Raw genomic sequence first — 24,724 nt, forward strand, 5'->3', positions numbered from 1 at the left:
GGGCTCTTAAGAAATTCCACCTGACAGCCTTTCTTTCTTTCCTTGTTTCTTTCTTTTCTTTCTTTCTTTCTTTCTTTCTTTCTTTCTTTCTTTCTTTCTTTCTTTCTTTCTTTCTTTCTTTCTTTCTTTCTTTCTTTCTTCCTTCCTTCCTTCCTTCCTTCCTTCCTTCCTTCCTTCCTTCCTTCCTTCCTTTCCTTCTTTCCTACTGATGAAGCTTTAATCTTGGGAGAGCGAGCAACACAGTTGCCCTAAGGTTATAAGAGAAGTCTCAGTGCCGCTGGGGGAGGGGCAGAAAGACTTGCCAGATTCAGAACTTAGTCCTGAGGGTGTGGGGAAGGGCAGGATCACTAGCAAGACAATGTCCCTGAGCCCCAGGAACACAGTGTCTGCCTAAGACCAAGACAATCAGAACAGCAGAGAATGGACCCAACCACCACCACCCCCTAACTGGTCCGACTAGGAACACTTAGTTAACAAGTAACTTGCAGAAGCCGGTCATTCTCAGATGGCACAAAGCTGACAGTGGAGCGGCCACCTGGAAAAAGATCGTCTGGTACAGCCAGCTCCACCCTAAACACAGGTGTTAGCGTTCTGAACTTGGAATTTGAGGTCTGCGGTGCACTCAGGATAACCACAGCGACGATAACCCAGGGAACCGCTGGCTCAGCTCACAAACGTCCCCCCTAAAGGCCTGCTGAGCCCATTTCCAGGGATACAAACTATTTCCTGGCTCTGATTCCTTCTCTCTCCCACTGTAAAAACTGGAAAGTAAGGAATAGCAGGCAGATTAGGGAAAGAAGTCAAGAATTCAAGCACCGCATTACTGCTGATGAGTCGGCTGGAATTTCTTCCCATCTGGTAACCCCTGGCTAACCTGCAAATAACCAGCAGGGGACAGAAAGGGAGAGCTTCCGGAAAAACCCTGTAATTTTGGTTTGATGCATGGAAAGGGAAATTTGCATGCTCAGAAGAGGTGCAGAAATCCCCTGCGTTTTCTCTTTCTCTTCTGGGGGGGGGGGTGAGAGGAGCCAGAACTCTGAAGAAGGGAAGTCTTTCTCTGCTGCATGCAGCTATAATCCTAAGAGCGTGGGTGGACACTTGTTGCCCCCTCTCTTTTTCTCTCTGTTTGTTCTCCCACCACTTGGTCCTGGATGGGGATGTAGTTGTAGACATGCCTAACAGAGCGGGGTAACCAAAGCCCCAGCTTTTGGGAGCCTTGGGGAAACAGAAGGTAGATCTCCTTGGGGAGAACACAGGGGGAGGAGGTCAGGAAAGTGAACCCGTACAGTCGTCTGTTTAGTCTTGGCTTCACCTCCAAGCCTCGAGTGCATGGACGTGATCTTCTTTGACATAGAACTTGGAGAGATGAACTAACAGACACACCGCCACTTGCGTCCCAGACGAGCCACAAGGTGGTGCATAGATGCAGGGAAGATACTAAAAGAACTGAAAAGGCTTTGAGAACTGGACTGACCTTGGAATCACAACCCGCAGAAGACGGGGTGAACTTTTCAGCCTGAGACTGACCATTTCAATTACTTTGGAAAACAAAATGTCAGCCTCCTCCACTGAGAGTTGGCGTCTCATGAGCTAGTATTCAAAATGTTCGATATACAATCCCAAATGAGGTAGCGAATGAAGGAAAAGGAATATATCAACTCATAGAGAAAAAGACTATCAACAGACTGCAATTCCAAGGTAAAGTAAGTGCTGGAATTATCTGACAAAGACTTTAAAGTAGATCTTATAAAAATTCTGCAGCGAGTAATTACGAACACCCTTGGAACGATGGAAAAGTAGAAAGTGTCAGCAAAGAAATCAAAGATGCCGAGGAGGATAAAAATGGAAATTTTATAAAGAAAGAACATAACTAAAATAAAAAAATCCAGCTCTTAGTTTCATTAATTATTTCTATTGTTTTTCTGGTCTCTATTTCATTTGTTTCTGCTCTGGTCTTTACATCCTTTCTGAGTTGGTTCTTCTTTCCTAGTTTCTTGAGGTATGAAAAGTTAGGTTGTTTATTTGAGATTTCTCTTTTTCTTTTTCTTTAAAGATGTTATTATTTATTTATTTTTAGAGAGCTGGGAAAGGGAGAGAGGAAAAGAGGGAGAGAAATAGCAGTGTGTGGTTGCCTCTCGCACACCCACTACAGGGGGCCTGGACCACAACCCAGGCATGTGCCCTGCCTGGGAATCGAACTGGTAACCCTTTGGTTCATAGGCCCGTGCTCAGTCCACTGAGCTAAACCAGCCAGGGCCTCTTTTTCTTAATTTAAGCGTCAATTGCTGTGAAGATCCTTCTCCTCAGAACTGCTTCGGCAGCATCCCGTAGGGTTTGGCGTGTTGTGGCCCCATTTCATTTGTTGCAGATATCGTGGGTGAGAATCAAGTTTGACCGCAATAACCCCATGAGACTTCTTTTACGGTTGTTCTATTACAGTTGTCCCCAGTTCTTCCCCCATGGCTCTCCCCTACCCTGCCCACAGTCAGTTCCAACCTTGTTGTCCCTGTCCAGGGGTCCTTTGTACATGTTCACTTGACTAGACCTTTCCCCGCTTTCCCCCATGCCCCCTCCACCTCTCTGGCCACTGTCAGTCTGTTCTTTGTTTCTATGTCTCTGGTTCTATTTTGCTCGTTTATTTGTTTTGCTCCTTAGGTTCCACTTATAAGTGAGATCCTGTGGTATTTGTCCTTCGCTGCCTGGCTTGTTTCACTTAGCATAATACTCTCCAGCTCTACCCATGTCGCCATGAAGGGTAGTATTCCACCGTATAAGTGTACCGCAGTTTTTTTTGACCCACTCATACGAAGCTCTGTATTTTTGCTACAGCCATGAGCTTACTTGACTAACACCTAGGTCTAACCGGGAAGGCCAAGTGGGGTGCCTGGGCCCATAACAGAATGGGAACAACTGTTGGGAGGGTTGGAGATTATAATAAGAAAAATGAAGTCACAGGGAGGGAGTAGGGAAAAAAAATGCAGAGCCCACAAGCTGGCGAATGAGTTTATTTGGTGAAGACTTGAGCCTTCTCGGGATAGACAGGTCCGGGACAGAACAGAGCGATCCCCAGCTGCAGCCCGGAGGTGCCGCAGTGGGGAGCCAGCCAGCACTCCTCTTACACCATGTGGTCATCCTCCTGCACACACTAGCGGTGAGCCAGCCTGAGCTAAGTTTTGATTATTGTTGCGAAGGGTTCACTGGAAGAGAAAAGTTAAGTGGTGAAAAATCAGGGAACCCTGGGGACATCCATTCCCAAGCTTAATAACACCCTTGGTCCCGGTTCATGGGAACAAGTATTGTTTCGGTAAGATCGGGAGATACCCAGTTTTAAGCAAGTCCACCCAAGGGGTTTGTCCATTGAGCACATGGTAGAGACCAGCTCTCCTGGGGCCTGGCTGAGACGAGGGGCCAACGGGGAGGACAGACTGAGGAGGCAATAACTGGGGCCTTGGACAAAGGGAGGATGAACGAAAGGAAGGATGATGTTTCAGGGCAGCTGAATGAGAGCGAGAAAGGAGCAGAGGCCCCCATGTTGGTGTTTGGGTTCATTCTGCAGCGAGTGGCCACTTAGGTGCGGAGGTCGGAAGGCATTGCCTTGTGCGCCCTGTCTCTCTGACCAGGAGCTGGGTGACTGCCATCTTCCATTCTAGGTCACATCCTCTGAATGGCAGTGAGGACATGTACCCAGGCCCAAGCTTCCCTCCCCAACCAACTTACTCGTCGTGCAAGCAGATGTTGCCACAGAAGGTCCAGCAGCATGTATGATCTGACTGTATGCATCCATTTAGCTTGTTGCACCTTTTCGCACAATACTCAGGCGGAGGCTGTACCCAGCACTGCTTGACGTCTTTGACTTCATCTGGAAGCGAGATGATAGAAGTTGGCAGGGCCTATCCACTCACAGTTTGGAGAAGAACCCCTTCTCAAGCTTAACAACCCCTGAGCTTCGGAACCTGAGCCCCAAGCCATCAAGTATTTCTCTGTCTTTCGAGAAAACCCCTTGCTTGAAGTCCAGCCGGTGTCTTTCCACAGGAGAGCATCCTTGTACGGCATGACTTCCATCTGAGCACAGGTCCCCACGGTGTTTTGGGCCTTCCACCCTCTTTCAGGACCCGCCGCACCCTCTGGCATCCACTTCCACACCCAGTTTGCAGACTGGAAAACCGAGCTGGGAGAGACTAGGAAGCCGCTCCTCCCCTTTTCTGCTCTCTCTCTCTCTCTTTTTTCACTTTGATTTTTATATTTTTACTTTTTAATACTTTTTGTTTTTTATTTACAATTGACATGCAATATGATATTAGTTTCGGGTATGCGGCCCAAAAGATTAGGCATTTACACAACTGATGAAGTGATCACCCCAGTCAGCCTAGTAGCCATCTGATCCCATCCGTAGTTATGACAACATTACTGACCACATTCCCTGCGCTGTACTCGACATCCCCATGACTGTTCTGTGACCCCCAGGTTGTACTTCTTAATCCTTTTGCCCTTTCCACCCAGCCGCCCCACCCCCTTCCCATCCGGCAACCATTAAAATGCCCTCTATATCGGTGAGCCTGTTTCCGGTCTGCTGGTTTGTTTGTTTGTTTTTTAGATTCCACGTACAAGTGAAATCGCATGGCATTTCTCTCTCTATGTCTAACTGGTTTCACTGAGCACAATACCCTCAAAGCCCATCCTGGTGATACCGCCTCACCGTTCAGCCTCTCCCCACATTCCACATCTCCCACCGGTCCAGAACCTTCTGCCCGCTCCGTCCCTTCATTATCCCCACGTTTGTTTCTTTTTTATCAGATGACCCCACGTTTTGACTCGCTAAGCACATCTTACTTAGCTTGTCTATTTTTCATGGTCGAAAAGATTTTTCGCCTTCAAGCTAAATGACTGTGTTGTGTTACAATGTTTCCCTTTGGGCACGCATCAAAGGCTCACTCCGATCAGGCACAGAGATTCGGAACCCATGGGCTCACGGGGCCGCTCTGTGCTGATGTTCCTGGTGCCCAACGATCTGCCCTCGCAGACTTTTATGTCCCGTGAGCTTATGAAAGGCAGACAAAAGTTACATTGCCTTTCCATATGCCCAGCATTGCTTTCAGACTTGGGAGAGAGAGAGCTGGAAGGGACATCAGAGTGGGAGTATCCAGCCTCATCTTACTTGGGTGTCTCTGCTTGAAGGAGGTTTGATCCTCTGAAGGGTGATCCTGGAAACTGAGCCCTGGATCAGTTACGCCAGACATCCCAGGCCCGGGCAGAATGCCCTCCTCCCTTGCCATGCCACCTACAGAGAAGTTTGTTCCGGATACTTCCCAGCACTGGCCGGAGCATCTTCAGCCCACAGATGCACAGGATGAGTAGGAGGCCCCAGGGCTGTCTCATGTGTGTTTGGGCTAAGTTCTGGCACAAGACACGTCTTCTCCAAATGCTGCGAGAGGCAGAAAAGGAATTGAGGAGAACAGAGTAGGAAAGAGAGAGAAAGTGCTGGTGAATATTGTGTCATTCTTCCTCCTGCTTTTCCTTTTCACTCTCCGGCACCTAAAAACCTACCAGGCTAGCCATCGGCTTCCCCACGCTTCTTCCCCATCTCACATTGCAAACCGCTTCCTTTGCGAAATGATTTCTTTAAAAAATTCATTCCTCGAACCAAAGTGTCGCAGGTTCGATTCCCAGTCAGGGCACATGCCTGGGTTGCAGGCCATGGCCCCCAGCAACTGCACATTGATGTTTCTCTCTCTCTCTCTCTCCCTCCCTTCTCTCTCTAAAAATAAATAAATAAAATCTAAAAAAATTAAAATTAAAATTAAAAAATAGCACAATATTAAAAAATTCATTCCTGTTTTTCTGATTAAAAAGCAATAAATGTATAGATTGTATAAATCATAAAACAAAAAATACAAAGAAAAAATGGATATGCATTAGGAATTCCACCACCCCAGAGACAACCAGGATATGTGTACCTTTTGATGCTTTGGTCATCGTTTTTATGAAGTTGGAATAATAGAACACCCTGAGTGTCCTGATTTTCCATTTAAGAACATATGTAGCTGAATGATATAGTTCAGTCGAGACCCCACAACAAAGAGTACCGATTGCAGTGTAAGTGATGAGATGGATTACTCAGTGGGACTTGAGAAAAGATGACGGCCAACAACTGGTCAAGGGACTGTTAAAGCTTTCCTCTACAGCCCTGGCCTGTGTGGCTCAGTGGGTTAGGCGTCATCCCACAGACCAAAAGGTCACCTGTTCAATTCTTAGTCAGGGCACGTGCCTGGGTTATGGGTTCGGTCCCAGTCGGGGTGCCTACAAGAGGCAACCAATTGATGTTTCTCTCTCACATCAATGATTCTCTCTCTCCCTTCCCCTCTCTCTAGAATCAATTTTTTTAAAACTTACATCTACATAGATTATGTAAATGCAAGTTTTAGACGTGTGAATCATTGAGTCCTTGACTTTGAGGCAAATAGGGTTTAGATGACTTGAGACAAGAGCAAGAAAGAGGAGATCATGGAAAAGTTAGGGGGGAAAAGAAGAGAAGCCCTTAAAATGTAAAAGATAAAAGATCAGCTGTTTAGGGACTTCCACTCTCCAGCACTTATATCTGCTCTGCAACCTACTCCGCTCAGAATCCACATCCCTGCCAGCTTGCCTTGGCATGGCTTGAGGGAGGAAAATTGCCAAGTTAAGGTATCGAGGTTTCATTTACCACTGGGCAATATTTACATCAGGGCTACAACTTCACTGGCGATGCCCCAGGCCAAAGGAGAATTATGTCTGGCCATGGGAGGCTTCCAAATGTCTATAATTTACAATACTCGGCTTTTTTGCACAGGACAGCCAGTGAGCATTGCACGGGAAAGCCTTGAGCGTGGCTCAGAGTGTTCTTCTGGCCCCCTGAAGGCACCAGCTCAGAGCAAGACGGGCGTCGCAAAGAAGGTGGCACCCCCACTCCAGGTGAGGATATGAGGTGTGAGGCAACTGGGTGAAGCTGGGCATGGGTTGGGGTTCCTGGCACCTGTCCTTGCACAAAGAAGGAGGAAGACTGGCACATAGTGACAGAAACACAAAAAATCCAAAATAATAGGTTCTATAAAGCTGTTTATTGGTATTCAAAAATATCATTCTATATTTGAGCTGTCCAGAGCCTTGACGTCTGTTCATTTAAAAGGCTTCATGTTTAGTGCAGTTTCCTGAGTTCCCTACTTGCCCTTAAAGGGTGTCTAGGATCTGGGGATGCCCCATGCCCTTCTTTGCACAACTCAGGGATACTACGTGATCCCAGAGAAGAGAAGCATCCTCACACCCAGGCCAGGCACTACTCACACACGGGGTGCTGGGTGGAATCTCTGACTGTCCTGAGACAGAGCACAGAACAAAGAAAAGGCTCCTAGGTATCACAAAGACACAGCAGTGCTGCCCACCCCAGAAACTCAGGACCCCTGGGCTTTCCAGGTAAGGCTAAAGGAGAGGAAGTGTTGAGTTGTGGGTCAGGAATGCTGGTTTCTTGTTTCATCTCTGTCCCTTTTACCTTCGGGGCCTCAGACAGGTCCCATCACCTCTATCTCCATTTCGTATTTGAACAACAGAGACAATGATCGCCACTGCACAGGAATAACGTTGACACCACCTGCGCAGGGAGCTCATCCGAGCAAGCCACAGACAAAAGCCTGTGCCTCGAGACCCTTCCCCCCACCTACCTCTGAAGGTGTCTGAGTTGAGTGTCTGCGGTGGTAACCCGCTGACAGCTCCTCTTTCTGGAGTCTTCTTACTCCGGGAGGGGAAGGAAGATTGTGTCCTGGAACAGGGCGCAGAGATGATGATGATGTTGGTGGTAGCAGATCTTTATGTTCTGCCCAGTAACTACATGTTGGTCAGATCACAGACTGTTTCCTTCCATACTCACCCATCCGGAAGTCCTGGGTTGTCTTTGATGTGAGCGGTGTCTCCCACTAAGCCAGGAGGCACATCGCGTACCTGGGTTGCAGCTCTGGCCACGCCCAACAGACCCCAGTCTAGAGTCCGTATCTACTGCATTTGTGTCTGTCCATCAACTGGGCATGGAGAATAGTCTGTTTATCTGTTTTCCTTTGACTCGTCGTGTGGGCTACGGAAGGTCTAACCCCCTCCTGTATCGATTCTCCTTTGCTAATTAAAGCATCACGTCATTTCCCACCAAATGTCATGTGAGTTCGATGTGAATAAAAAGAGACCAAATAGGAAGGGCTTTAGAAGAAATAGATTCGGTTCCCCAAATATCAAAGAGGGGCTTTCTATTGGGCATACGAGCGTATGTATATTGATTTATATACACCTACCTAAGATACCTATTTATTCCTTCATCCACAAATCCCACTTTCCTTACATTAGTTTAAAATCAAGGCAACCAACTAAATGGGAGAGGATGTTTGCAAAAAAAAAAAACAACAACCCTCCAATAAGAGGCTAGTATCCAAAAAATAACTCCACAAAGAACACCCACAACTCAACAACAATAACAAAAAATAGTTAGAAAATGGGCAGAAGATCTCAACAGACACTTTTCCCGAGAAGACATACACATGGCCCACACATAGGTGAGAAGATGCTCGACTTCACCAGCTGGAAGGGAAAGGCTAATCAAAACCGCAATGAGATACTACATCACAGCCATTAGACCGGCTGTTCTCAACAAGACAAGAAACAGCAAGTGTCGGAGAGGAAGGCGGGGAAGCGGAGCCCTCATCCACTACTGAGGATAAAAGCTGGTACGGCTACTATGGAGATTCCTCACAAAATTAAGAAGAGATCTACCGTGTGACCCAGCGATCCCTCTTTTGGGTGTCTACCCCTAGTTTTCCAAACCATTTCTTTGTAAATATATATGTACCCCTATGTTCACTGCAGCAGTATTCGCCATAGCCAAGATACAGAAGCAACCGAAGCGAACAACTGGATAAAGAAGATGCAGTACATAGAGGCAATGGAGTACTACTCAGCCACAAAAAAGGATGAGATTCGCAAAATCATGGCAGATCGTGAGAGGAGCATGCTGAGCAATATAAATTAGATGGAAAAGGACAAGAACCATGTGATTTCATTCATATGGGAGACATAACACAGAACCAACAAGCCAACTCCTAGACAAAGACAACAGCATGATGGTTCTCTGAGGAAAAGGGGGTGGGAGGAGCATGGAGAGAATGAAGAGGCTCAAATATATGGTGACGAGAGGAGACTAGACTTTGGGGAGTGAGCGCGTGGTACAACATACAGATGCACGATAGAGTTGTACACTAGCAACTTATGTAGCTATTAACTGATAGCTACATAACTAATATTGTTATCCCAATAATTTTAATATTTTTTTAAAATTCAGGATTTTTGGGTAAAAGTCCTCAACATGGCAGGGTCCATCAGTAACTGGTACAGCACAAATGCTTGAGCACAGGCGTTTATTTTAAACAAGAACTGTACAGCCATGGAAAGCCAGTGTTTTGTGAAACACTGTCCTGATTAAATGAGGGGGGACAAGATGGTTAACGAAAGGCGGGTGATTCAAAATGTGAGAAAACAAAGAATTGTTCATATTAAATGTGCAAAGAGCCCTGGCTGGTGTAGCTCAGTGGATTGAGTGCAGGCTTCGAATCAAAGCATCACAGGTTCGATTCCCAGTCAGGGCACATGCCTGGGTTGCAGGCCATGACCCCCAGCAACTGCACATTGATGTTTCTCTCTCTCTCTCTTTCTCCCTCCCTTCCCTCTCTGGAAATAAATAAATAAAATCTTTTTTAAAAAAGCTGAAGTTGGAAAAAAAATAAATGTGCGAGGAAACTAAAAGGATAACGCAGGGGACCCTGGAACCATGTAAGGGTGGGGAGCACCAATCCCAGCGCAGTCAAAAACCCACTTACGACTTTTGCCTCCCCGAAGTCTTAACCGTAGTTGGCCCTTAGCATTCATGGATTCAGCCAATGGCAGGTGGAAAACAGTGTTTTTTTTATCCTGAGTTTAGAAATGTAAAGAAAAAAAGAAAAGAAAAAATCATTTTCGATCTTGGGTTACTTAAAGCTGCAGATGAGAAATCCGAAGGATACCCAAGGGCCAACAGTATTTACTCCAGGCATAAGTGACCCTGCGCCATTCAAATCCGTGTTGTTCAAGGATCCACTCTACGCTGAGACTAGGTTAATTCTACACAGTGAGATTATCATCATTCCTTACTTACATTTTTCTTTTTTCTGTAAATTATCTTGCAGTGAGAAAGTAGGAATAGATGACAGCTCTCAGGACAAAAGTTCCATTGCAACAGGAGGGGTGGTTATGTGACGGGAAGGGCAGGCTCTGCAGAAGCCCAGGCCCCACACAGCACAGGCCGTGGGACTGTGGGATGTGGCAGGCACAGGGCCCACACAGCACAGGCCATGAGACGTGGCAGGCACAGGGGAGGGAGCCAGCGCTCCTTGCCCTGCCCTGGCCTGGCCAGTGGAGGCAGGGAGGAGCCCAGGGCACCCATCCTTCCCTTCCCTCCTCACACCAGCCCTCCGGGAGAGCCGGTGCCAGACTCAGAGCTCACTGCTCTGGCTGAGTCATGGCGCCCCAGGCTCTGCTGCCCACCCTGCTCCTCTGCCTGCTGCTGCTGCTGCAGGCCCAGGGAGGGCCGCATCGTCGGAAGAGGATACAGAGTAGGTGATGGGCTGGGGGGCAGGCATGGGGAGGGGGCATGAGGGGCTGTGTCCAGCTAAGGAGGACCTAGAAATCAGAACCTTTCAGCACCTCCTGCTCCAGCCCCAGCACTGTGAAGACTCCAGGCCCTCCCAAACCATGGCCCTCCAGCCCCTTCACCAGCCCTGGGACCAGCAGTGGGGGTGGGGGGCAGCCTACATCTTCCCATTCTGCACTCCCCAAATCCAGGGACATACGGTACACACACGGGTGACGGGTGCACAGAGCTGAGAATCAGAGGGGAAGGCAAAACGATGATTCTTTGGTGTATGCACTCCTGTGGCAGGTCAGCACCCTGAGATGTGTATGGAAGTAATACTGGGGTGTAAATGTTCACATTAAAGTTATCATCAGAGGATGAGGATGATGACGGTGGAAGGGACGGTGTTACTTTGTGGGAAGGGGCGGGGTACTATAGACAGTGGGAAAAGGAGAGAGAAGGGGGTCAGGCAAGTTCACCTTCTCTGGACCCTGCACATTATGGAAAACGGGGGAGGGTTTACAGGTGTCTCAGAGTTCACCGAGGTCTCGGAGTCAGAGCGGAGATTGTACAGGGGTGACTTCACCGAGGCCATGACTAAGATGAGAGCGGGTCCTGGCCTCAGGAGTAAGAAGAGTGTCCCAGGCGCCCAGGCACGGAGCTCCACTGACAGAGAGTGGGGGTCCCGGGTTGAAAATGCAGCCAATCACCAGGATGGGCGAGGGGTCAAAAGTGAGGTCCCAGAGTGTCGTGAGCGGGGCCTGGGTTCTACGGCCGTGAGGAGTGGGCCGTGCGACCTGGTTCCGTGACCCCGCTCCTGCTCGGTTTCAGATCCACAGCTGTCCACGGAGATCAAGGAGTGTGAGAAGAGGATCCAGGTGCATTTGTGCAGACACCCCTGTAAACATCACAGGGAATGTCAAGCGAATAACGTGTGCTGTTTGAGCTTCTGCGGGAGCGTCTGCATGAACGTGCTCTGAGCGGGAGGGGGGCTGGGCTGCGCACGCTGCACCCCCAGCCTGCCGCTGAAGACTGGACCAAAGAGAGCAAGGACCTCAGGTCCCAGGCACAGGGCTGCCAGCAGCAGTGCCATTCTCATCCCTGTATGGACGCCTCGTTCCTGTCCAATAAACCAGAACAAATGCCCGGGCACCTGGCTGTTTTCCTCCCAGGACTTGTGCTTATTGAGAAACCAGGGCACAGCCCAATGTGCCCCCACCTCTCTGGGCCTCTCCCCTTGTCATGCTCCTCTGCTCTCGCTCCTTTAGGCCCACGCACCCCTGCCAGGCCCCTGGAGGCTCAGCCCCCTTCTTGCTCTGCTCCCTGAACCAGCACTCCCAGAGGGAAGAACGGTTCGTGTGCGCCGCCCCCCAGCGCTAACGAGAACACCCTCGCCCTGAGTCCTAAGGGCCAAGTGAACCATGAGATAGGGGGGTGCTAAACCCTGGGGCGTAGAGTAGGGGCCCCCAAGGAGGACTCTTCTTTTTTTTCCTGAATCCTCAGCTGAGAACATGTTTCTATTGATTTTAGAGAGATGGGAAAGGGGGATGGAGAGAGAGAGACATCAATGTGAGAAACATTGATTGTCTCTTGTATGCACCTTGCCCAGGGATCGAAACCACAACCTAGGTATGTGCTCTGACTGGGAATTGAACCCACAACCTTTTGGTGCACAAGACAATGCTCCAACCAACCAAACCACCCAGCCAGGGCAAGGAGGCCTCTTCTTAAACTTAACTCACTCCTGTCCCTTTCTCCTCTTCTCCTTGTAAAGTTCAGACAATTGTCTCTTTATGCAGAAGAAAATGAATCCCAGCAAGTTAAGTGACTTGCCCAAGGCCAGGGAGAGGAGGGGCCACTCATGCCCTGGCTGGCACAGGGCGCTTCCTCTGGCCTCCCTGCACACCAGCTGCTTTTCTGTGGGGAGACCACGGGCACACAAGTGAGTGTCTGTGCCCCCCCAGCCCCCCCACTGCAGCCTCCATCAGGATGGCCACTCTCCCCATGCGGCCTGGGACGCTATGCTGGGACCTCAGACTCCAGTGCCTTCCAGTGACAGAGTGCTCCCTGCCTTCCCCAGGTCCTCCTCCTTATGGCCTCTCTCTCTCTGTCTTTAATCCAGAGGAGAGTCAGGGGGTGGGGAGACAGGTGGTTCCACTGTGAGGCTGCTAAGGATTAGCTGGCACAGGATGGCTGTGAGTCTTGTCTGTGGCCTCCTGGTGAACCAGTGAGAATTAATCCCTGGGGTCCAGGCTTCCTATCTGTGTAACCACAGTGCCTCTGAAATGGTCCTGGGGCGAGAGCAGGGACTGAGTCACGTGTGGCCACTCGGGTCATGGAGTCAAGTGTGGGGGTGGCAGACAGGCAGGCCCTGCTGCAGGCAGGTGCGCAGTGTGACCCTGCAGTGCAGTGCTTCCTGGGCATCGGTGCAGGGGACAGTGGAGGAGGACACCTGCCTCCATCAGGCCAGAGCCTCCCACCCAGCTCAGCAAGGTAGAAGAGCGGGGACACCTGGGAGACCTTGAACCTCGCGGAAGCAGAAGCAGCAGCAAATGCACATTCTGCCACGATCTGGGCCTCCATAACACCAAACCTCCGCCTGCAGAAGACTCAGTCTAACAGTCACCAGGGGTTCTGCATTATTTGTTCCCTTCTCATGCCCCAGACCTGCTCCTTCCTTATGCCAGTTCCCATGGGAGTATTCTAGAAGTATCTCTCGTCTCATACGTCATGATGTTGGTCAACTCCTGCCTCGTTTCCAACCTTAAAATGTCCCCAGTGCTCACAGGTGGGTCCATACCAATGCCTTCAGCAGGAAAGTGTGTCCCACCCAACACAGTCGTGGCTGTCTGTCACATGACAAACTCAGGATGCCTAATTAAGAAGCCACCGGAAGTTCCTGCAACGCAAGGGTTGGGTTAAGGTGCCGAGTGCAATATCCACCACCAAGACGTGCACTTCGGCCCCCCAAAATTTGGAATGGGCATGACATGAAGGATTCAGGGAAGGCTTTATCCAAAGGAAGTTTGGATACATTTAGAATTCTACTATTAAAATGACATTCTCTAAGAGCCTACCCATCCAGCAATGTAGAGTCCAGTGTCTTAGATGGGAAGAGCTCACTTCCTGAAAATGGTTAGAGAAAGGCTGTGAGAAGGTAGAAGACAGACTCTAAGCCAGAGGGCGCCAAACATCTGATCTGCGAGACTTCCGAGCCGTTGTTGCTGGGCTTAGGATGGCCCTTTAAAAAAAAAAAAAAGATTTTATTTATTTATTTTTAGAGAGGGAAGGGAGGGAGATAGAGAGAGAGAAACATCAATGTGCGGTTGCTGGGGGTCATGGCCTACAACCCAGGCATGTACCCTGACTGGGAATCGAACCTGCGACACTTTGGTTCACAGCCTGCGCTCAATCCGCTGAGCTATGCCAGCCAGGGCTGGATGGCCCTTTTTTATGTTGCTTCAGGTTTTCTTTTGTTTACAGAAAGTTTACTTGAATTATCATTTTTAACACTAGTTGCTTTTCCTTTTTGAAAAACTCCAGTTACTATATATTTAGATTTTCTTTGCCCATCTTCTTTATTAATCTTTTTCTTTCTTATGGTTTTTACTTTTCGCATTTTATTTTTGGTCTCCTGGTTTTTTTCATTCTTTTTCACAATGGCTCTGTTCAGTTGAATTTCAGTTCAGTTCAGTTGAATTTATTGTCTTGAATATCTTATCACAATCTTTATTGATAAGGTGACTTTTATCCCTTTCTTCAATGTTTTATGTTCTGTTAATCCCTTATTTCTTATCTTCCTGGGGCAGGGTGGGGGTTAAGGTTTATTTTATTCTCATTAGAGAGAGAGGGAGAAACATCAATGCAATCGAAACACCAATCGGCTGCCTCCTGCACACACCCTGGCCAGGGACCAACCCCATAACCTGGGCATGTGCCCTGACCAGGAATCGAACCGGTGACTTTTGGTCAGGGGGCAATGCTCAGCCAACTGAGCCGCGCTAGTCAGGGCCTGGGTTTTCTTGTTTTGGTTTTGGTTTTTGTCTACTTATGTGCTAAGTTTTAAAATATCTGGTGCAAGATATTTTTCAGATGTCAAAATCTTTGTTTACAAATATCTTAAAGTTACAGTGTTGTATTACCTTTTGGGGAGACTTTTTCAACAGAAATATTTCAATTTTCATTTTTCCTTGTCTTTAATAGTAATTTTACATTGAAGTTGTCTTCTAGTTTTCCATAACTTTGTAACATTTTATTTCACCAGACCAGCAATAACAGTTTTATGCTCAAATTGTTCTCAGCTTTGGCCACTGGGAGCTCCTTCAGGTTGGTTCCCATTTCTCAGTATTTTACATTTCGAGCATTTCCCTGCTTTCTGACACTAAAAGATGCCGCCCGTCTCATCTTGTGTATTTGAAGCCTGGTTCTAGAATCAGCCATTGCTCTAAGGAGCTTTGACGCATTCAATGGAAAATGGTATTTAGAACCCAAGATCTGGGCTCCTGGTGTGCTTACTACTACTGCACTACCACTGCTTCTGAGCCTTTCAGCAGGCAGAGCTAGGAAATACAGGTATGTATAACTCATGTATGTACACACAGGTATTTGCAATTATTCCTTTGTCTGTCTATTTGTATGCAGATTAATTTAAACTCAAGTTTAGACGGATGTCTCTGGGTACCCAGAGTTCATTCTAACATTCTCCCTTTGCTTATTTTGTAACTGCTTTTCTCAGACAGTTAGAAACCTAGTGCCTATCACCTGCCAGTCATGTATTTGTTCAATCTTATGTATATGTAAAGTCCTTTTAGAATTTTTACCCGTACTCTGTGAGAAAGTGGTTTACCAGAGATCTGCTCTCTGAAAAACTAAATTAAAGGGCTGCTGGCCACGTACCTTCATTAACATGTCACGTGAAAAATAAATTGTGTTCTGTGAAGCCCATGAGACTAGCCTATCGGTTCTAAGGCAATCAGATGAGTAAGTGTTGGAAGCTTATGTACGCTGTAGGATAAGAATCATTGGGGCGTCATAATAAGGTAACCAAGGATCGTGAAATGAAGTAGAAAAAGCCAAGGCCATTGTTGGTAAGTGAGTTTATTTGTCAAGGTCTTCCTCCTGCCCAGCCCTCAGTGAGGACCGACTGGTGTCCCAAGTAAGAGGTTGTGGTTTTAGCTGTCTTGTATGGATCGGCTGCAAGAAAGAAAGCTTAGATGTTAAGTGGCTGGGGCACTCTGTGAAACAAGCACTCATTCCCAAGCTTAATACTACCCATCCCGCCAGACTGTGGGACAGGTATACTTCACAGAGCAATAGAAATTGCCCACTTCTGAATGGGTAACAGGTGTCGTATTGGTTGGTAGAACACAGAAAAGTGGAAATTTGGGGCCTGGCTGAGCCAAAAGGGCTCATGGAGTCAATGGTTAGAAATCTGGATGAAAATTAGGAAAAGGGCAAACTGCGGAGTAATCTAATGAGGGCAGTACAGGCGTTAATTATATAATTACTAGAAGCAATGTGTCCCAACCTGATGTCTTGGTTTATTTGCCAGTGAATTGCTTTTCAGGTTTAGGGGATATTGTCTTCTGCTATTTTGGGGCCTAGGATTTGGGGTACACCAGTCCTCAATTTAGGAATAACAGCAGCTGAGGAGAGGGTGAGAATCCGTGATGACACGGCCCAGCACGCGTCCCCCAACTCACCACAGTTTTCCAACAGATGTTCCCACAGTAGGTCCAACAGCACGTGTGATTGACCCTTGCACATTTAAACAACTTGGAACACTTCCTGGTACAATCAATGATGTTTGGATGTCCCCAGCACTCCTCAATGAGGCTTTTATCCCCTGCTATTGAGGTGAAACCGTAAGAGGTGAAGAAGCATGGGAAGAGAAGCCCTTCCAAGGCTTAACAACCCTTCCAAGAATTCAAGCCCAGGTCCCCAGCGAGGTATCCATCTGTGTTGCAAGAAAATCCCTTCCTCAGCCTCCCCATTGCACTGTCTCTGCTATGTTGGCCTTCTCTGCTCCTGCAGGTCTTACCGGTGTTGCTGATCCCTGTGCCCCCTTTGAGCATCCTAGAGATAGGACTCAGTGCCTTCTAGCCCGCATGTGCCCTCCTAGAAACTTTACATTTGTGTCACAGGACATCTCGTATCCTGAGATATTCTTTAGCCTCATTACCATGCTCAAGCTATAGTGTGGGAAGCTAGACTGGGCAGTGTGAGGAGCAGATGGCCTTCCTTTTCCTTCTCCTCCTTGCTGGCCATGCCTTTAATAACTCAGCCTCCCTTCAAAATCTTCTCTCACTCAATTTTTAGCGCTCCCCCCATTGCTTTTTCTTATTATATGGCCCCCCAACTCTGCCCCACGAAGGACTCATTTTGTGTCTATTTTCTGTATTTTCACATTCTGAAAGACCCTACCACTAAAACGAAGGGTATATACTAAATACCCTTTTAGTACTCATCAATGTACACACAGCAAGGACACAGAGCTTCTGGAAGCCTGGGAAGATACTGCAGCTCTGTATTGGTGCCCCCCACCCAAAGATAGCCTGACATGGGGAAACGGTATATCCTTGTAACCTGTGGCGTGTGTGTCAAAGTGGATGGGCACTCATGGCCACTGTCAAGTTTGGAAGAGGAAGCATTAAAGGACCTCAGGCTGGGAATTCCTTAGCTCTCTGTGCCTACAAAGATTGGGATTCTCTAACAGGTTATCCAGGACAGGTGGGACCTGAATCAGACATGCCCTACACCATAGCACCCCTTCACTTGCTAGGAAACAAGCACAGCAATCCCCACCCTTTGTTTCCGACCCAGTCTTGTCACCTATGCGCGGTCTGTCCTTAATTTCTGCCAGCACGGACAGCAGCGCCACACACAGGAATGTCATGAGTAGAGGTGTCCACAGCTTCATGATGCTGACCACGGGTCTGAATATGTGTTGTCAGGATTTTTTCCTTCCCTGTTGCTGCTAGAGACCAAGAGATATAAATAGAGTTGTAAAGCAAGAGGATGTGCTTATAGAATTTCTCTAGCTTCTAATTATTCCTCCTTATCTTCTACCCACCCAACAACAGGCGCACACCTCAGCTGAACACTGCTAAAATGTCATCTTGCACTCTGGGTCTTTCTCGTGCAGGAACAATATATATTTAGAAGTGGGTTGTCTTCCCTTGAGTGAATGATTGTTCAAATTCAGCATGCAGTCCTGGCTGGTGTGGCTCAGTGAATTGAGTGTTGGCCTGTGAACCAAAAGGTCGCAGGTTTGATTCCCATTCAGGGCACATGCCTGTGTTGTGGGTCAGGTCCCCAGTAGGGGGCATGAGAGAGGCAACCACACATTGATGTTTCTCTCACTCTTTCTCCCACACTTCCCCTCTGTCTAAAAATAAATAAATAAAATCTTTAAAACAAAATTCAGCGTGCAAAATTCTTAAAACACTAAAAAAGCACACAGAAGACAATGTCTTTTATGTGCATATATAGGAAAATGAATTGTTTTTATAAAACAGAAATCATATCAGGCTTGCTGTTATACATCTTGACTTATATTTAAAGTTATATAACATGGTATTAAAATGAAAGTTTTGGCCAGGCCTGTGAGACATATCACTGGTAGGGCTTTTAAAGAGAGAGAAGAAGATGGCTGAAAAGTGGTAAAGGGACTCTTAAAACCTTACTTGTTTGAAAGGTGGAAAATGGTTAGGAATTTTTTTTAAGATTTTTATTTATTTATTTTTTAGAGAGGGAAGGGAGGGAGAAAGAGAGAGAGAGAGAAACATCAATGTGCAGTTGCTGGGGGTCATGGCCTGCAACCCAGGCATGTGCCCTGACTGGGAATCGAACCTGCAACACTTTGGTTTGCAGCCCGCACTCAATCCACTGAGCTACGCCAGCCAGGCATGAATTTGACATAATTTTTGGAGGCGATCTTCGAGCGGATTTCCTTTACATAATGTTGTGCTCTCTTAATTCCAAGCCTCTAGAGAGGCTTTAACGATACCTCCTACTGAAACTGGACTGTGCCCCAAGGGCTTGTGAAGACATCGTAGACAGGTGTCTGAGTCACACCTGAGAACACAAAAGCCTAAGAGGCCAGGCAAAGTGACCTCTGGCCACAGGAAAGAGACTACAGCTTGACATTGGTTTGACAGGGCAAAGGATACAAGAAAGAGCCGGTGCGGGTGTGTGCCAGATTGTTCCAGGCGGGCTGCCTGGAAGGGCCATGGGGCCTCAGCAGAAGGAAGTAGAAAGTGAGTGGCCACAGCCTGAGGGTCTGAGAAAGGAGTCACAATAGACCAGTCAGGAAGGAGCTGGATTCGCCCGTATCAAGAGACCCGCAGCTGACAAACTTCCATCCGGGGGGGCATGGAGAGACTCCGAGAACCCAGAAAACCACTCACGACAGAGTCCATTCTAAGCCCAGAGAGCACAAATGCAAAGGTACACGACTCCCTGCCAGAAAGAACTTTCTAGACTCCCTGGCCTCTTCTCCCTCCTCCACCTCCAAAATGGCACTTAGCCAACTGCAGGAGGAGAGGAGAGAGGGAGGAAACGGAGCACTCTCTCCCCCAGCTGCATGGATTCAAGCTTAGCGTTTTGACTATTGTACGGGCTTGGACTTTTTTATGTGTTCTGAATTGAGGCAGTGTCCAGCGAAGTCCGGTTTATGCCCCAACTCTCATACAGTGGCAGGGAGCGAAGTAGCTCTTCCCACTAAATTCCAATGAGACAAAGGACAAGTCTCCTGTGAATGTTTCCCCGACATATTCGTTACACCTATGATTCATATTTTCCCATTAATCATAAGACACCTGAACATTCATAATTTCTCTTCCCAAGGGGAAGAAATACATGGCATTGGGAACTTTCTTACAACTCAAATTTGGTTAAATGCATTATTAGCTTCAGAGCTCAGCTTTGTCCGTCTGGAAGTCCCGAGGAAAGGATACTGCCTATCTCAAACCCTGGAGAGTTGTTGCCCGTTTTTTTCTCCATCACAGTTGATTTATTCTGCCAACAGGGTATGCATCTTAGCTAAGAGGGAGAGCCTCTCCCACGTGACTACACTACAGGCTGTCAGTGTAGTTTATGACAAAGAGCAAAACACGACACTGGAGTTGGAGAGGCTCCGGCACATTTAGCTTAACATAAGCTATGTGATTGAACAAACACCTACCGCAACTCCTCAGAGCCTCCGTTTCCCCCCTCTGTAATGTGGGGGTGATATTGGCAACCCCACTGCAAATGTTGACTATGTGAAGCACTGAACATATGAGTTGGCACACAGAACAGGCAAACTAATGTTGGCTGTTAAAGCTCGGACTCTCTTTCCTTCTCCAGAAGAGTGAAACTTATTGAATTACATTGACTTCACCGTGGTCTTTCTTTGAACTGTTTAATCTCTTTAGAATCAATTCTGATGAATGGGTGAGATCCCATGCTTCATTCTTCTGTTCTAAATGTATTTGTCTCACAAATACTCCTATTAAGTGACTACTATGAATCAGACACTATTCTAAATACTGAGAATATAGTCATGAATAAAGCCAGCAACTCCCCCCCCTTCATAAAGCTTACATTCTAGTACAGGGGACGCCCAACATACAGCATACGTAAAAGAAATGTGCAATACTAGGTTGACATCACTATGAAGGAGAAAAAATAAGAGAGGGTTTAGGACCTGGGACAATATGCAAAATAATTGGTGGCTCTTATTTTAGGCAGCTCACTGGCGGTGAGAGTTGGCTTTCTAGAAAGAGGAGGTTAAGTACTATCCAGAAAAATTCCTTTCCCCAGTCATCTCTCCCTGCTAACCTGGTGCTCCAAGTGACCAAGCCAAACAGAGAGAAAAAAAAGAAGCAAAGACAAAGAGGTCTGAATACTACAAATAAAACGGTCACAATGCAGTAATTGCCTCTCTCCCCTGCACGTGACCAATTTTCCTCCAAAGTCTTTATTTTTGCTTTGATGTAATGCATGATAACCTACATGCGTTGGTTGAAATCCCCCAAATGCTCAAAAGCAGGCACGACCCCTACAGACATTTTAGATGGTGCAAAACTTATTCTCCTCTTGGCATAGGTGATAAAATAAAATAGGAACATAAAATTTGAGGCCCATGGACCTTTAGATGGGTTGCCTTTAACTTTTTCTTTTTTTAAAGATTTTATTTATTCATTTTTAGGGAGGGAAGGGAGGGAGAGAGAGAGAGAGAGAGAGAGAGAGAGGGAGAGAGAGAAACATCAATGTGCGGTTGCTGGGGGTTATGGCCTGCAACCCAGGCATGTACCCTGGCTGGGAATTGAACTTGGGACACTTTGGTTCCCAGCCCGCGCTCAATCCACTGAGCTACGCCAGCCAGGGTGCCTTTAACTTTTTTAAAAAATTATCATTTGGAAATAATTTCAAAGCTTCAAGAATAAGAGTAGAACAAAGAGCATCTGCATACCATTTGCTCAGATTCACCTAGTTTAAGAATTTATACATACACACACATACCATATATAGTATACATTCACACATACACACACATGTGTATTCTAAACCACTTGAGAGTGTCGTGCACCTTGGCCCTGATTTAGGAATAATTCTTTTGTGAGTGTTAACAAAAGGGACATTCTCATACATGATCACAGTGCGGCTGTCAACTTCCTTAAATTTAACATTAATAAAATATACCTTTCTGCTTTACCATCAGTATTCCTTTTTTTAAATTCAGCCAATAATGTCCTTTGTCTGTCATTACACCGAAATTTCTGAGTGCTCCAAATACAAAGACCGCCGATCTTTTCTTTTCATTCAACATTCCTTATTTGGGGTCTGTCTGAAATTTCTCCAGGATTAGACTCAGGTTCTGTATTGTCAGTGGAAATGCTATGTAGGCAATACACAGTGTCCTTCTCAGGGTATCACATATGAAGGGACATGTGTCCGTCCATGGCAACTTTCTGCCTCCGTTTCTCCATCTGAACAACAAGGACAATAATGTCTTCGGTAGAGAAATCGTGTTGGCATGACCTGGGCACCTGATTTGAACAGGGTGCTCATCCAGGCACGCCACAAAGGAAAGGGTGTGCAGCCTCACACGTACAGCCCCCAGGCCCTGATACCCACCTACCTCTGCTGACGTTCAGGTCAGACGTGCTGGTGATTGTTTCACTACCGGTTCCTCTTCCTGGGCTCCGGGAACCACGGAGCCCCGGCGCAGGGAGCAGGCTGAGAGCAGAACAGACTTCAAAGACTCAGAATGCAGTTATGTTCGGGTTGTGGCAGACCGGCGAGTTCTGCCCCCGGCTATCGGTTGGTTGTGTACAGACTGTCACTGAATTCCTCTTCAAGGAGTACTCCCTTTTATTCTGCAGATAATAAATATAGTTAGACACAGGGCCCCACAGAATTGCAGGAGGTTCCCCTCCCCTACCACGCACACTTCCCAGAAGTCTGGGTGATTGTGGAGGTGGGGGAGGATCTATCTGTTTTTCTCTAACATTTGTGTGATGACTTTTGCAAAGCCCCAGCTGTCTCTATATTAATTTCTCCACTGCTGGCCTCAGCATTACACCACCCCATCATCAATGTCTCATGGCTTTTGTGATGATGGAAAGAGAGAGCTCTTCCAAGAGAGCGTGGAAAGGCCACAAGACATGGAGATTTAAAATGCAAACTTAACCTGGGTTCAAATCCGAGCTCCCACTGACTTTGGGGAAGTGGCTAATCCTCCCTGTGCCTCAATGTGCTCATCTGCAAAGTGGGGATAATAGCAGGCCTTTGCTCACGGGGTTGCTGTGAGGCTCCCGTGAGTGATTTCTGGTTAAGTGCTTAGAGCCAGTGTCGGGCATATAGGCAGCGCTGTGTAAGGTCTATTAAATAGACAAATGACACACCCCATGGAGTGTCAAGAGTCACCCAGTTTAAACCACATTCACTAAGTGTCAGATATTTAACATGTATTAACTAATACTCACAATGACCCTATGAGTTTAGTACTATCATTATTCCCTTTTAACAGATGCAGAAACTGAAGCAGAGAAAAGTTAAGTAACTTGCTCAAGACCACAGGGCTGGCAAGTGCCAGCTACAGGATTTCAAAGGACGTGAGTCCGGAGCAATGTATGCCAGATGGCGAAGCCTGCAGCCCCTCTTGGCGCTGGGAGGTATGATACTCCTTGGGCCCATTTCCCATCACCAAGACCACTGTCTCCAGATGCCCTTACGATACCAGCAGAGAAGCATCACGGGAATGGGAACTCCAGAGACCAAGTTCTCTGAAACTCCATTGAATCCCATGTAAGAATGGGAAGAATAATAATAGAGCTCATTCCATCAGGTAGTTCAAGAATTCAACGAACTGAAGGATGGATGTGTTTTCCTTAAAGGTAGTTCTGTGTTCCTTCTTCAGCCACGGAGGCTGCCAGCCCGCACTTGAAGATTAATGCATCCCTCCTGGGTCCCACTCAAAACAGGTACTCAGTTTGCATTCCCTCAGGAAACAGATGAGAGAATGCCCAAGAGTGAACTTTGCCCCCCCTGAACTCCCATCAAGCACTGTGCCTTTCCTCACAGTGGGCAGCGCAAGGTGCAGCAACTTGTCCGCTGCCTCAGAGGAACTACCCCTGCGAGCCGCAGACCACTGGCTCTCTGGAAACTTCACCTATATGGCGAGTCCTGCACTGGTATCAGGTGTGTCTCCCATCCTCCGGCATGCGCCTGATAAGGCACCTAGGATACCTGCTATTTTTGTTCCCTGGCGCCAGTGGGCATACTGTGATCAGTGCGATGGGCAGGCATGACGTTGGGAAGAGAATCTGGTCAAGTCTCTTCAGCCTCTGCTATGACAAAGGGCCAAAGCAACGACAGCCCGGAGAGAAGGCAGTGAACATGTGTTGTGAGTTAATACCCACGAGAAAGCTACTTCTGATTACCTTGGTTGACGGGTATGAAGGGAAAGAATTTTCTAGGAGCAGGTCAGGAGCATGTAGAGAGGATGATGCAAAAGCAGCGCGAACACGAGGCTGTGTGTTTGGTGGCCAACAGTCCAGCTCTGACCAGAGAGCTCTGCTGGGACTTGACATTTTGCAGACCCAGATCGTGCATTTGCTTCTTCTGCTTCCGTGAGATTCAAGGTCTCCCGGGCATCCCCACTCCTCTGCCCTGCTGAACACGGAGGCACCCCGCTGCTCCAATGAGACAAAACAGGGAGTGGGGTCCAGGTGAGCACTGCTTCTAGCCATAGCATTCTAGGTGTGGTCTCTGAGCTCTGTGGAACAGGGTACACTATCCAGAGAACTCTCTGGAACACAGGTCAGGGCACCAGATATTACAAGGAAGAAGAACAACAGTTCCCAGTATAATTCATGACCCGTGACGTTCATGCCAGGGGCAAGGAATAGGTCAGCCTGGCAGCCACAGGACACCCACGTGGCAGGGAGCACTGGACTTGGACATGGGAGGTCATTCTCTCCCTATGTGGGCCCTTGCAGGTCACCTTACTTCTCTTAATAGTCTCTCCTAGGGTGTTTGGGGCACAGCCAAGCCCAGGAAGATGCTTGGAAAGTGAGGTTATCTGAGGAAGAACCAATAGGAACTTCTGTAGGGCATCACTTGCCACCTACCCACCTCTGACAATGTCTGCGCTGGTGGTTGGTCGTGACCTCTCTCCCAGGGCCCCCTTGTCCAAGGGCAGTTCTCAGTACACACAGGTGGAGAAGATGCTCAGAGTCAGGAGCCCTGTGATGCCTCTGAGCTGGGCGGGAGGCTCTGGCCTGATGGAGGCAGGTGTCCTCCTCCACTGTCCCCTGCACCGATGCCCAGGAAGCACTGCACTGCAGGGTCACACTGCGCACCTGCCTGCAGCAGGGCCTGCCTGTCTGCCACCCCCACACTTGACTCCATGACCCGAGTGGCCACACGTGACTCAGTCCCTGCTTTCACCCCAGGACCATTTCAGAGGCGCTGTGGTTACACAGATAGGAAGCCTGGACCCCAGGGATTAATTCTCACTGGTTCACCAGGAGGCCACAGACAAGACTCACAGCCACCCTG

At 47.8% G+C, this 24,724-nt stretch overlaps 3 protein-coding genes across 3 annotated transcripts; 1 reads left to right on the forward strand and 2 right to left on the reverse strand.

Annotated features, from left to right (window-relative positions):
• Nucleotides 1-3,713: 3,713 nt before the first annotated feature.
• WFDC9 (WAP four-disulfide core domain 9) lies at nt 3,714-7,783 on the reverse strand. Its single transcript, XM_036010133.1, has 3 exons — nt 7,692-7,783; nt 5,283-5,422; nt 3,714-3,859 (listed from the first exon to the last, which is right to left on the reverse strand). The coding sequence occupies exons 2-3, from the start codon at nt 5,374-5,376 to the stop codon at nt 3,714-3,716; spliced, it is 240 nt and encodes a 79-aa protein (XP_035866026.1). The 5' UTR covers nt 5,377-5,422; nt 7,692-7,783.
• A 2,695-nt stretch (nt 7,784-10,478) lies between these two features.
• Nucleotides 10,479-11,830, forward strand: WFDC10A (WAP four-disulfide core domain 10A). Its single transcript, XM_028523893.2, has 2 exons — nt 10,479-10,655; nt 11,507-11,830. Exons 1-2 carry the CDS (start codon nt 10,562-10,564, stop codon nt 11,653-11,655), a joined length of 243 nt encoding a protein of 80 aa, XP_028379694.1. The 5' UTR covers nt 10,479-10,561; the 3' UTR covers nt 11,656-11,830.
• Nucleotides 11,831-15,991: 4,161 nt separating this feature from the next.
• WFDC11 (WAP four-disulfide core domain 11) lies at nt 15,992-17,624 on the reverse strand (the record flags this gene model as incomplete). The annotated part of the gene is made up of 2 exons (XM_036009463.1): nt 15,992-16,510; nt 17,494-17,624. Coding segments are annotated over 2 exons (342 nt in total), but the record flags the coding sequence as incomplete, so codon positions are not given.
• Between the last annotated feature and the right edge of the window lie 7,100 nt (nt 17,625-24,724).

This window comes from Phyllostomus discolor, chromosome 9, assembly GCF_004126475.2.
Source record: "Phyllostomus discolor isolate MPI-MPIP mPhyDis1 chromosome 9, mPhyDis1.pri.v3, whole genome shotgun sequence".
In the NCBI taxonomy this organism is placed as follows: Eukaryota; Metazoa; Chordata; class Mammalia; order Chiroptera; family Phyllostomidae; genus Phyllostomus; species Phyllostomus discolor.

Excerpts from the sequence above, each read along its gene's own strand:
- WFDC9 (XM_036010133.1), bottom strand. The coding sequence starts at position 5,376 with ATGAGACAGCCCTGGGGCCTCCTACTCATCCTGTGCATCTGTGGGCTG. Across the intron at positions 3,860-5,282 it reads TATCCGGAACAAACTTCTCT|ATGAAGTCAAAGACGTCAAG; the intron begins GTAGGTGGCATG and ends TCTCGCTTCCAG.
- WFDC10A (XM_028523893.2), top strand. The coding sequence starts at position 10,562 with ATGGCGCCCCAGGCTCTGCTGCCCACCCTGCTCCTCTGCCTGCTGCTG. Across the intron at positions 10,656-11,506 it reads TCGTCGGAAGAGGATACAGA|ATCCACAGCTGTCCACGGAG; the intron begins GTAGGTGATGGG and ends GCTCGGTTTCAG.